The sequence below is a fragment of the Eschrichtius robustus genome, chromosome 4, assembly GCF_028021215.1.
Source record: "Eschrichtius robustus isolate mEscRob2 chromosome 4, mEscRob2.pri, whole genome shotgun sequence".
Lineage (NCBI taxonomy): Eukaryota > Metazoa > Chordata > Mammalia > Artiodactyla > Eschrichtiidae > Eschrichtius > Eschrichtius robustus.
Genome location: NC_090827.1, coordinates 49,012,134 through 49,024,612, shown reverse-complemented (window position 1 = coordinate 49,024,612; position 12,479 = coordinate 49,012,134). Strand labels below are relative to the sequence as shown.

At 39.0% G+C, this 12,479-nt stretch overlaps 1 protein-coding gene across 1 annotated transcript in view; it reads left to right on the top strand.

Annotated features, from left to right (window-relative positions):
* Positions 1 to 12,479, top strand: part of KLHL2 (kelch like family member 2) — a 127,748-nt gene that overhangs the window by 39,042 nt on the left and 76,227 nt on the right. The window contains exon 4 of the mRNA XM_068542663.1: positions 3,931 to 4,052. Within this exon, the coding sequence (XP_068398764.1) occupies positions 3,931 to 4,052 (122 nt within the window). The remainder of the gene's footprint in view (positions 1 to 3,930; positions 4,053 to 12,479) is intronic.

Here is a 12,479-nt window from a genome sequence, read left to right as displayed (position 1 = left end):
AATTAGAGTCACATGAGTTTTTAATTGATCCTAGGGTTTGCCCTCTTAAACCTATTCACTTTTTAGAACTTCAGAATGGGTAAATACAGTCACCGGTTTGTTCTGGGCTTCAGGAGTCCTGATTAAGATCCTTGAGCTGGAAATGTTTCTATCCATACATGTGTCCATAAGCTTTTACGATTTGGGGGGACTTCATTTCTTTTCTCAAAAACAGTAGAGATGGTGCAGTGTTCATTAGTGAAAGTGCTTAGCTCGGCCTGTATAGTGGACGTTCAATAGATGTTTGTTAACTGAAATCCTTCAGAGCTAGAATACCCATATTCAAGACTAACTTAAGTGTTAGTAATTGTGTTAAGTAAAGGTGCTACATTTAAAATTGGCACTTGTTTTACTTTTCGCTTTTCTAGTCATTCATTCAAACAGCCATTATTTATTGGGTATCTACCATATGTCAGGCATTGTGGGATACAGAGGTAAGGAAGACGTCATCCCTGCTCTCAGGAAACTCGAGAATCCAGGTGGGGAGAACCAGATATTATTATGACAGAGTGGATTTGCAGGAGGTAACCTAGGGTGAGAATCTAACCCAGCCTTGGGTCATCAGCAGGCAAGGCTGCTTGGAGAGGTTCCAGCTGAATCTGGAAGAATATGTTAGCCTGGGGAATGAGGGCATGGGGAGACAGAGATGATGAAGCTCGACAGAGGCATCGAGGTAGGAAATTGCTGGGTGTGTATGGGAAACTACACAAAGTTCCTTCCTTATGTAAATTAAGACTAGAAGTGGGAGAGAGAGAGAGGAGGCTGGATAGCGAGGCAGGGGTGGGACGTGGACAGGCCTGCATGCCTGGACTGGGAGCAGCTGAAGGCTTTTGAGCGCCATGGCCAGATGTGTGGAGTCCATCCTGGAGGTGAGGGGGAAGGAAGAGGTGGCACAGCGGCAGGAGGGATGGAGAGGAGGTGAGGGTGGCGGTATCTGTGTGGATATCACAGTATAGCTTCAGCTCTATAATACATGATCAAACACAGGAGAAGAACCCTAAGACAGGAAGTTAAAAAAATGTTATGAGATTAAACTCTTTACAGTATCATTGGGTATCTTTTTAAAATTCATTATCAGGAATTCCTTGGCGGTCCAGTGGTTATGACTTGACGTTTTCACTGCTGTGGGCCTGGGTTCAGTCCCTAGTCGGAGAACCAAGATCCCACAAGCCACATGGCATGGCCAAAAAAAAAAAAAAAAAAAAAGAAAGAAAAAAAAACCAAAACTCATTATCAAAAATAAATCTCCTCTATAAACACAGCAAAGGACAGAAGTAAGATAATATTTAACAACTAGAATTAGCTCTAAGTAGCTTTTACAACTCTCTTTGGTATGTGTTTTGGTTCTTCGTAGTTACTGGAATTTTTAAACTATTAACACAGTCTGTGGCAAGCTATTTGTTTTTGTAAATTAATATGAAAAATAAAGATTAAAGCATTTCTAAAGCAGTATGTGATAGAGATAGAATTTGTTGGAAGTAGATACAGTTTTCTTGGGAGAGAAATAATTACTATTAAAAATGACACTTAAGGAATGTATGAATCAGCACAGTGCATCTTATAGCAATACCTTAAAAACTATAATATTAAAAACTGCTTGGCAGAGAACTGATAATTTTTCAGTCATACATGTAAATTAAAGTCAAACTTGTTTTTGTCTAAATCATGCCTAAGTCCTGAGGAGTGAATTCCTTGAGAACTAAGTACATGGCTTTATGCTTGTGTGGCCCCGGGCCCTGTGGGGTTTTGCACATCGCAGGGGCCCTAGAGATGAATTAGAGTGGCCTTTCGCTAAAGTCCAAGTGGGAATTACCAAAGTGTCCTCACTACCACAAAAGAGCTTTCAGATGACACAAATCCCATCTAGCTACAAGATCCAGAGAGAGTAGGACAGAGGAAGGTGCCTTATATGTAGATGAAGAATTATGTTTCCATATTCCTCGACCCTGCTTTTTTTACCCTTTTCTTTAAGGGGGAAAAAAAACATGCTTTCCCCTTTTTCATGAAAGGAAAAAAAAACCAAAAACATGCTGAGGCAGCAGATACATAGCCCAATCCCTTGTCTTCCTGCTATATAGGCATATAACAGGAGCATATCATCAACTTTCTCTCTTCCCTTGTAATACCAGTGGATGTTTTCCCCCCTGGGAAGTAGCATAATAGTTTTTCAGATAGTTTAGCTCTTAGGAGAACAGCTTTTTTTGAGCTTTTGCCAGAGAGAATCTCCAGGGAAGCAGGTAGTTAAATATACATCACTGTTATTATTTCTCTCTTCCCGGTGTTTATGTTTGCAAAGGAATTTTGTATAATTATGGATTCCTATAGCTTTTTCTGATAATTTATGGTCACTGACAGTATACTGTACCTGAAAAAGAAATGAACTTTCAAGAAATCTTGAGGCCATTGTGTTGTTTTTCTAACAGGTGAGGGATGGTGGCATTGTTTTTCATACTTCCTTTATCTTTGAAACCTGATGAATGTAGAAGTAAACCTTTTTGCTAAGGTGTTCCCTAACACTCAACATTATTTTTAGGCTGTCTTGTTTTTAATTGAGTTTTCTTTCCCCATTCAATTGCTTATGTTTCCCTGTTCTTGGGCCATTTTATGTCCGCACATATGTGCCCAAACCTGCTTCTAACTCTCCATGAGTCCCCTGGGTTTAGGAGCCATCCCTTCTCTTTTCTGCTTCCCCGTTTCTTTATACAAGAGAGGATCTTATTTATGATCCCTGAATGCTTAACCAGTTCAGTGGGTAGTAAGAGGGAGGTCTTGTACCACTTACTTAGCAGGCAGTGATGTAGAAGGGCATCTGGCTTTAGTAATAAATGCTGGTATGGAAATGACTTCAGGATGAAGTTGCTGCAGATGACAAATAGGAACGGAACTTGGGCTAGAAGGCCCATTGCCATTTGCCTTGGCCATTGACTCACCTCTTTAAGACCCCTCTTTTGTCTTGCATTTCCTGGGCATCTTCTGTAATTTGTGTTCTGATTGTTTCCTGTCTGAGAGGTGTGTCTTCCCAGAGGGCAGGGGCAGGCACTGGTGTGCTTGTGAGCGAGTACCAGGAACTTGGAAGTTAGCCTCACGGGGTAACGCTGTGTTCTAGTCTTGAATAGAAATTCAAAAGGAAAAGAAACTGCTCTAAAGCATTGTCAACTAAATGCACACCCTAGAAGCTGCGAATTATGTTTTACTCAGCGGACTTTCGGAGGACTTCAGCCCAGGAGGCAGCCTCTCAGATCTCTCTGAGGGACTGCTTCAAAGAGGTCAGGGAGGAGCCAGAATATGTAGGAGTTTTTGCAAAAGAACCAGGTAGTCAGAACATCAAAAGATTATTGTTAATTAAAGAAAACCAGACAAGTTAATAAGTTTAGCACTTTTCTATGTATGGGAAGATAACAAGCGTCTGGGCTCATTGAAATCATTCCTTTGATACACACCTTAACTATCTAGGGCCAGTATCCTATTTTTTTTTTTCCCATTCTGAATCCCCTCATGGTGCACAGTCTGGGGTGGCCTGCAATGGCTGATGGCTGCAACATCCTTTGTTTACTGCTATGGCAGGTGACATTCTTTGTCCACACATTGGACCAAAAAGAGGCATGGACGGCATTGGGTCCTGAACCTATAATTCTCCAGGTATTAAGAGTTCATGCAGTTGGACACGTGGCATATTCATCGCCATGATGTGATTTCCAGGTAGAAGTGGGTAACGGAAGTACCTTGTATGGTTTCCTCAGGTAAGCTTTTAGGGGAGGTAGGGGAATGTTGTAGGCCTGCTGAAGTGACTGACCATGTTGCCTCCTGAATACAGTGAGTGGCCGTCTGACTGGGTTTTGATCTTCCCGCTGGGTGTCTGCTACAGCATCAGCCTTGCTCCTTGTGTTTCAGGTGAGATGAGTGAGAGCCGAGCAAAGAGAGTTCGAATCAAGGAGGTGGACGGCTGGACCCTGAGGATGCTGATTGACTATGTTTACACGGCGGAGATTCAGGTGACAGAAGAGAATGTACAGGTAAGGGTGACACCTCATATCACTTGGTTCTTTACACATGTCAGTGTTTTAATGCAAAAGGACATACCTGTACATAGACACTTTGTACCAAAGTAATAGAATTTGTTGTTAAAACTGTATTTCTAAGAGACATTATAAAGATTATAGCTTTTTAATAATGTTCCTGATTTCAGTATCTTTTATATTCTCAAAGTTCTAAGATACAAATCCTTTAGTTCTCTGAAGGATGCTTGTTCTTTTATGAAGACATGGTCATGTTCATTTATAACTACAGTGCTACCCATATTTTCCTTTATTCCCTGGAAGGTTAAGTCTGTAAAGGGTGTTTTTGGTGGCCAACAGCCTTTACTTCTTTGACTATTTCAGCATCCTCTATTAGTGATTCTAGATTTTAGCTAAAATTTGGCATTGCACCTCTCTTACTTTCTATAAAGAACAAATGTTTTATATATATGATGTAAATGTTTAACTAATACAGGTGAATGTGGAGTAGAAAGTGAAAGTCCCTCTTTAAAACTGTACTTCTCTTCGCACTCACCAATCCCACACTGTGATTTACTCTCTTTCCCCAGAGGGTAGCCTCTGTTATCTGTTTGGTGTTAATCTTTAAGAACATTTTCTATGTAGTTACACACACACACACACACACACACACACAATTTTCTTGACATAAGTATACTTTTACTATACCTGTTGTTCTGTAACTTTGCTTTTTTCACTGAACAAAGTGTCTTGGAGTTCTTTACATGTCAATACATATGAGTCCAGCTCATTCTTTTGTGTGGTGTCCTGTATGTTAATCAGCATATATGATTTTTCACCTTTACAAATATGTTGCAGTGAATGAACATTTTTATATTTGCATCCAAAAATTTCATGGGATAGATTCCTCAACATGTAATAGCTGGATCAAAAGGTACATTCATGTTTTAATTTCTGATAGATACGCCAAATTGCCATCTAAAAGTTTGTATTTATTTATACTCCTTCCAATAGGTAGACTGTATTTTGAGGACAGCAAAAAGAACTAGGACTAACTTCTTAAGAAATAATCTCTAAATTCTACTTGTGCAAATCGGAAATCTTTTGTCCCTTGTAATTAGTTGAAATATGCTGCAAAATATTTGAATTTGGAGACTGAAATCTTTTCACTTTAACTTGTTAGAGCATGCTGTTATTAAATCTTCAATACTGGCAGTGGTAAGGCCTCCTGGTGATCCTTCCTAGATGGCCTCAGTTAACCTCTGCTTGGAAGTCCCATTCATGCGGTAAAGCATTTGAAAAGCCTTGGTTGATCCTGAAGTCATGTACAAAGGTGTGAATCAGATGCTATGTGAACCTTTTTTTAACATGGAGGAAAATGTTTGGTATGTGTCATCTCATTCTGGTCTTTTCTGTACAGGTGGGCTATTTGCTGGATTCTGGGGCATTGGTTTCAACAAGACCCTTATCTTGGGTTTCTTTTGCTCCTTCTTTTTATTCGTTTGAGTGCCTGAGTCTCACTGTACCCTATATCTGACCTTCAGTAAATAAATTACTGATTGGTTTCTTTGAGTCACATAATGTGTCACATGGGGGAAAACTGCAAAAGGTGGTGGTTTAGGCCTACAAGACTGGAGTGTGTGAATTCAGCTCTGAATGCTGTTTGTAGTAGCTCTTGCAGTAGAGACATTGGCCTGTGAGGAACTGGGAGAACGGTTCTCATGTTTCTTTTAATAACTGTCATGTTCCAGTCCTGAAGTGTTAGTCATCACACCTCTCAGAAAACCTCTTGCCCTGCTAACTTGCCTTTGTGTATATTGCTAGCTCTTACAGGAATACATTGAAAGAGTTGTATTTGGCAGACTCATTAAATGCTTAACATTCACATTGTTTTTGTTGTTTTTTGGAAGAGGGACGTTTCTTCACCGTAGGGGTATCTTGGTATATAAAGCCTTATTTTATACTCCACTGAAAAATACTTGTTTTGCAAAAGTCAGTTTGGAAATAAAATTGATTAAAATAAGCTACCTTCTCCCTAACAAGTATTTTTTTTTAATTCTTTCTATTATTATTATTTTTAAAATTTATTTTATTTATTTATTTTTGACTGCATTTGGTCTTCATTGCTGCACGTGGGCTTTCTCTAGTTGCGGCAAGCAGGGGCTACTCTTCGTTGTGGTGTGCGGGCTTCTCATTGCGGTGGCTTGTCTTGTTGTGGAGCTCGAGCTTTTAGGCACACGAGCTTCAGTAGTTGTGGCACGTGGGCTCAGTAGTTGTGGCTCGTGGGTTCTAGAGCGCAGGCTCAGTAGTTGTGGCACATGGGCTTAGTTGCTCCGCGGCATGTGGGATCTTCCTGGACCAGGGCTCGAACCCGTGTCCCCTGCATTGGCAGGTGGATTCTTAACCACTGTGCCACCAGGGAAACCCCATAACAAGTATTTTTTATTGAAATACAGAGTAAGGGCTTACCTATCAAGACACACTAAACTGCTCTTTCCTCTATTTTGTATATTTTTGTCTGTCTGTACTTTGTTAAATCTTGCTTCTAAGTGCTGTTCACCTTAAGGAAAGGAGCAGTTCTGGGGAGGTATCAGTTATTCTTATTAATGTGAAGCTAAAGTTTTAAATGGCCCCAACTAGAAGCTCTGCTCTGAGTATATCTGCTGTGAGAGTGCTGACAGTGGGGATGGAACTTTCTGTAATTCAAAGGTTTATTGTTGTCGGTATATTTTCTCATTAGACCTAGAATCAAATCTCTTGTCAGGTAACCTCCCTTTTGTACATTTCTGTTTTAGTAATAAAGTATAGTCTTAGGATAGCAGGTATCTTAGTCTTCTACTTTGGGGCTGCATGTTTTTATGTAGAAGCATAGTGCCATAGAATGCTGAGGTCCAGCTGTCTTAGAGTCAGTTGGTGACAGAACAGGACCATAGCCCTGGTTTCCCTGATTCCTAGTTAAGGGTCCCTTCTGCGATACTACGCAGTCTCCTTATTACACAGATTTAAAATATATATAATAACTGTTTGAAGTGAATGTTGTTAACTTTGAGTCAAAATGAAGGAATGAAGTAGTTTGAAAGATTAACTCTAAAGAAGGGACAATTGTCATTTTATTATATAAGTAATAGGGTTTTAATTCTGGCTGTTTAGGGTTTCCTGATTACTTTTTTCTTTTGTTATTGCTGTTGTTTTTTTGTTTAGGTTTTCAAACTTTGATTTTGAGTTTGGATGGTTGCTTTTAATTATGGTAAGGTTGGGGAATAATTTGAGCCAAATGAATTTGTTTTGTTTTTTTTTTAAAGAGAAATAAAAGGAGAATACATATTTTACCATGACCACACTTTTAATTGAATTTTTTTGCTGTTGTTGCTGTTGAATAATTTAAATTACTTGTGTTTCAAGTATCCAATCAAATTTTATAAACTTTATATATATGGGACCAGAGAAAATAAAGCCAAAGCCTACTATAAAAGGAGGTAAACTTTTTTGGGGTCATGGACTCCTTTGAGAAGCTAATGAAAAACTGAACTCTTTCCCAAGTAAAGGGCACTAAAGTATATATGCATGAAGTTTCACATACATGTTCAGAGAATGCATGTACTTTGTCTCCTCCCACCTTCCCCATTAAGAATACTTGACTTTGTGTGTTTGTGTGTGTGTGTATATGAAGGGTTTTCACATGGGTTTATCTTCAGCTGTGTGCTAGGCATTTTACATATGTCTTAGTTGATATTCACCAGCGTATTAGATAGGTATTACTCTATTTTGCAAATGAGGAAGCTCAGGAAGGTTAAGTAATTAGTTCAACATCACACAGCAACTATTAAGTTGTCATTAACTACTAGTGTTATTGAAAAAGAGAGTTTGTATATTCAAAAATAAAGGTACATTTATAACTGAAAAAAATTTTTCAGTATCCCCAAAATTATTGAAGGTTTATTATTCTTCATTTGATGTGTTGATGAACATTTTGGAGAATCCTAAAGGATCTTGAATTTTTAAAAACATTTACTTTATTGCTAAATTTGTGGTTTTGTTACGTATGTTTTTACTTCTCAGCTTTTGGGCATTTGTTTTGGCTTGCTAAAAGTAGACAAGAGTTTTTCACCTGATGTAAATGTGACAAACTAAGGTAAGGCTATTAATAGACAGTGCCAATGTAAGTAAATGATCTTATTCCCAAATTAATATTATAAGTGTTCATCTATAGGTTCTGTCTACGTTAGAACTTTTATCATCTCAGAATTGAAGAAGCATCTGATAATCTTGAATGGATGGGTTTTAAACAGTTCATGAACTGTTTAAACTTTTATGTTGCATAAACTGGAATTATTTGAGATAGAAAATCTCATCTCTTTAAAAAAAGAGAAGAGTTTATTTATTATTTATTTTTTAATATCTTTGTTGGAGTATAATTGCTTTACAGTGTAGAGTTAGTTTCTGCTGTACAACAAAGTGAATCAGCTATATGTATACATATATCCCCATATCCCCTCCCTCTTGAGCCTCCCTCCCCTCTTCCCTGTCCCACCCGTCTAGGTCATCACAAAGCATCGAGCTGATCTCCCTGTGCTATGCAGCTGCTTCCCACTAGCTATCTGTTTTACATTTGGTAGTGTATATATGTCAGTGCTACTCTCTCACTTCATCCCAGCTTCCCCTACCCACCCTGTGTCCTCAAGTCCATTCTCTACGTCTGCCTCTTTATTCCTACCCTGCCACTAGGTTCATCAGTACCATTTTTTAGATTCCATATACGTGTGTTAGCATACGGCATTTGTTTTTCTCTTTCTGACTTACTTCACTCTGTATGACAGACTCTGGCTCCATCCACCTCATTACAGATAACTCACTTTCGTTCAAAAAAGGAACAGAATTTAAACAAGAGTTTTTCAAGAGATAGTTAAAATTAATTATTGGTAATAAACACACTAGAGTGTTTAACACAACCTCAGTACAGTAGAAAATTGAAGGTCGTGTGTCCATTTCCTTGGTGGTGTAGGGCAGGACGTTTGTTGTTTGAGATGGGACCATAAGTGACAGAAGTGTGTCATTGTGGAGCCTTCTACCCCTGAGGGCTCCTGAAAGGAGGGCATCGTAGGAGGGGCTTCCATGGTAGGAGTCCTGTTGATATGGTTGACCACTTAATCAAAAAAAGGCTAAAGGGGAGAAACCGTTAAAACAGAGTACTTGTATACCCTAAATATTTTATTTTAACCCCAAACATGTAACTGTACAATTGTATGCTAGTCTTTCGTTGTAAAACCAAGTATGGCCCGCTGCTTGGAGAGCCACACGCTTGTTCTTGCACATACCACACCACACTGATACATCAGCTCTAACTACCCAGTGCTTTTAAAGTGCGGCGAGAGCTCAGACACTTGAAAAGAAATCTCAATGCAAAGTCATCTTCGGACTATACACTTTCTCTGACATTCCTCACACGTCTAATTTGATTGAGAAATTTTTTTGTGGTAACACATTGATCAAATCATTCTAAAGCAATCAAGTTAGTTTTCTTAGAAAAGCTCTGTTTTTACATGCACATGTCATTGGATTACATATATTTATTCAAGTTATATAATTTCAGTAACAAGTGCAAGTGTTCCAAACAAATTGGGAGCAAACCTAACATGCATGAGTTGGTAAGTTGCATCTCAGCTGGAGAGGAGCGGTAGAAGTGTGCAAGCCTGTTAGAGTGTACAGAGGGCGTAGGAGAGTTGGTTAGTCAGGCCAGTAGGTTAAATGGGGAGGTTGGTAAAAGGTGCTTTTGCTGTATTTCTGCATTGGGTAAATAAACATTGAAATGAGATTCCTGTTGATGGCTATTTATTTTAAAAATGGACATTGAAGACACCCTATGAGTTAAACAGACATTGACGGAATATTTGCTGAGTAGTCAGGCCTATGCTGATGATGGTCCTGATGCTACAAAAAATGAACAAGGAACAAAACATAATGGATAGAGTATAGACTTAAACTGAATTTGAATCTTGGCTTTGCTATTTAAATGCCGTGTGAGCTTGTCCTTATTCCTTAACCTCTCTGAGCCTGATTTTCTTGTCTGAAAAAGGGGGATGATTCTGTTCTTTCTTATATAAGACCTTGTGGAACCCTGTGATTAGATAACTGGTTTATATAGAGGTGAGACATGCTGGGACTTCATTAAGAGCCCGGTTGGGATTAAGGCTTGAGCCAGAAATAAATGGGGCTAGGAATAAGGGCGTAATTTGGGGCAGGGCGGGTGGCAAGCACTCAATAAATATTTTTTAAATTGAGGGTGGCATGCATTCCAAATTAAAATGTTCAAGGATGAGTGACAAATTCAGGTATGAATGAGGTGCTTCAGGATGCATGGCAGCAGGGTCTTGTGGTGGTGCCTACCGTTAGGCTGATGACAATGTCTTTGATTCAGGAAGAGCTCCCCTGAGTGAACAGTGATCCGAGCGTACAGCTCCTGTGTTCTGGCTTGTCTGGAAAGAGACTTGGTAAGGGCTAGGCAGTTGTAATGACCAGAGCTAAGTAAGTTTGGGATTGTGGTGTCTGTTAGGGAACGGACAGCAAACCCAGAATCTGGGGTCATGCTCAGTTCTGTGGGGGTTTAGGGTTCACATTGTGGCTTGGTAAGCATGGGGGTGCTTTGGGGGAGCACACCACATTTAGCGCAGCAGGATTAATGACAGACCGCAGTCATTGATTAGGCTCCTAATAAACTTTGCAGTCTTGGTCAGGATTAGTTTAGGACTGAATTGGACTTAACTTGAAGATTTAAGGCTTTTAAAGTCTGCAACTAGACCAGGCTAGTTCACGTAAGGATTAACAACGATTTTACTGCTTTTTATACATGGCTTGCTCTTTCCCTTTCATACTTCTAAGCTATTGAGCTTGCCTGTTTTTCCACTGCCAGTATTGATCCTGATAAATTCCAATTTTCAATAATAGTTCATTAAAAACTTATGGAGCATCCATTTTGTGCCAGACAGTGTTCCAGCTGTTGGCGATGCAATACCAAGCAAGACAGACAAGGCCTCTGTCCTGAGAACCTTTACAGCCTATTACTTTACATGTAATTGGGTGTTTCTAGTGACTGTCTATATGTGTACATTAGCCAGTGTGCATCATTCTTAGGATCTAGGTATCTAAGTGATATAATTAGTAATCAGAGGATTGTGTGGTTAGTGTGGAGTCACAGAGAAGGGGGTTTGCTTCAAATGGATAAGAGAGGGCTCTAATGAACTATCAAACACACATTTCTAGTGACGAGAATATTGATTGAGTGCCATCAAATCCAGTGTCTCTCCACGCTGTGTGGTATCCAGAAAAACTCTGACAAATAACTGCTCTTCAGATAACCCATTTCTGAACATTTGATATTCAGTAGTTGTTTTTTCTACCCTCAATCACTTGAGCATGTGACAAACTGTACCAGCCACAGTGCTTATTGAGGCCAGAATTCCAACCAGAGGGTAGAGGGCTGTAGTATTTTTGAACTCTCATCTGTCTCCATATGGAAATTGAATAACATGGATCATTTTGCACCTTATGTTAAAAATAATTTTTTCTGACAGAGACTATAACTCTACACTTGATTATGGTTTAAGCTTGGTTATAGTCATGTTCTAGATCTGCCCTTTAGTTATCCTGATTGAATGACCATTCTCCATTCTCAGCCACACATTTAGAAGTTGCCCAAGTACCAAAGGAGTTCAGTAGAAGGAAGGCTCATCTTCAAGGTGAACAAAACATCTACTGAATAGTTTTACAAATTTTTACAGTGGCATCTTAGCATAAAATTATTTAAGTGAGTATATAATACTGCATATTTAAATTATTGTTGAACAACTTAGAACATAATAAGGAGCCCTTAGATTGGCTGTCTGCTAGAAACTTCATGGGCCAGTGGACTCCGGCTAGTTGTCCTGTTAGAATTCAAAGCTCAAATCTTGAACTTACTATTGACTTCACTAATGGCCTTGAGTAAGACATTAACCTTTCTGTCTGTTTTACAGCTATTAAATGAGGCTAATGATGCTTTGACACCTCGTAGAAATGCTGTAAAATATACTAGTTAAAGCTTCTAAAAATATTAAAGTGCTCTATGAACGTTAGCCAGAAAATGGAACAGCAGTAAAAAGACTTGAGGCCATGAGGAAGAAGAACTCATTTGAGATTGTTTGGGATCGCTGGATAAAAAGTGCTCATGTACTCTTTCCCTTACTCTTTATATCTCAGTCTTTAAACCAGGATGTATTATTTGTGACCAAAAAAAAAAAAAAAAAAAGATTCTTAATTTGCTATTGATTTCTCTCCACCCAACAAGTCTTGTGTATTTGGATTAGTGTGGAGACAGCACTCTGGAGTCATGGCAGTACTGTTTTATATCTTCGATTTATAACAGCCTTTTCCATTGGTTTGACTGTGGTGGCTGCAGATATTTCTCATAGC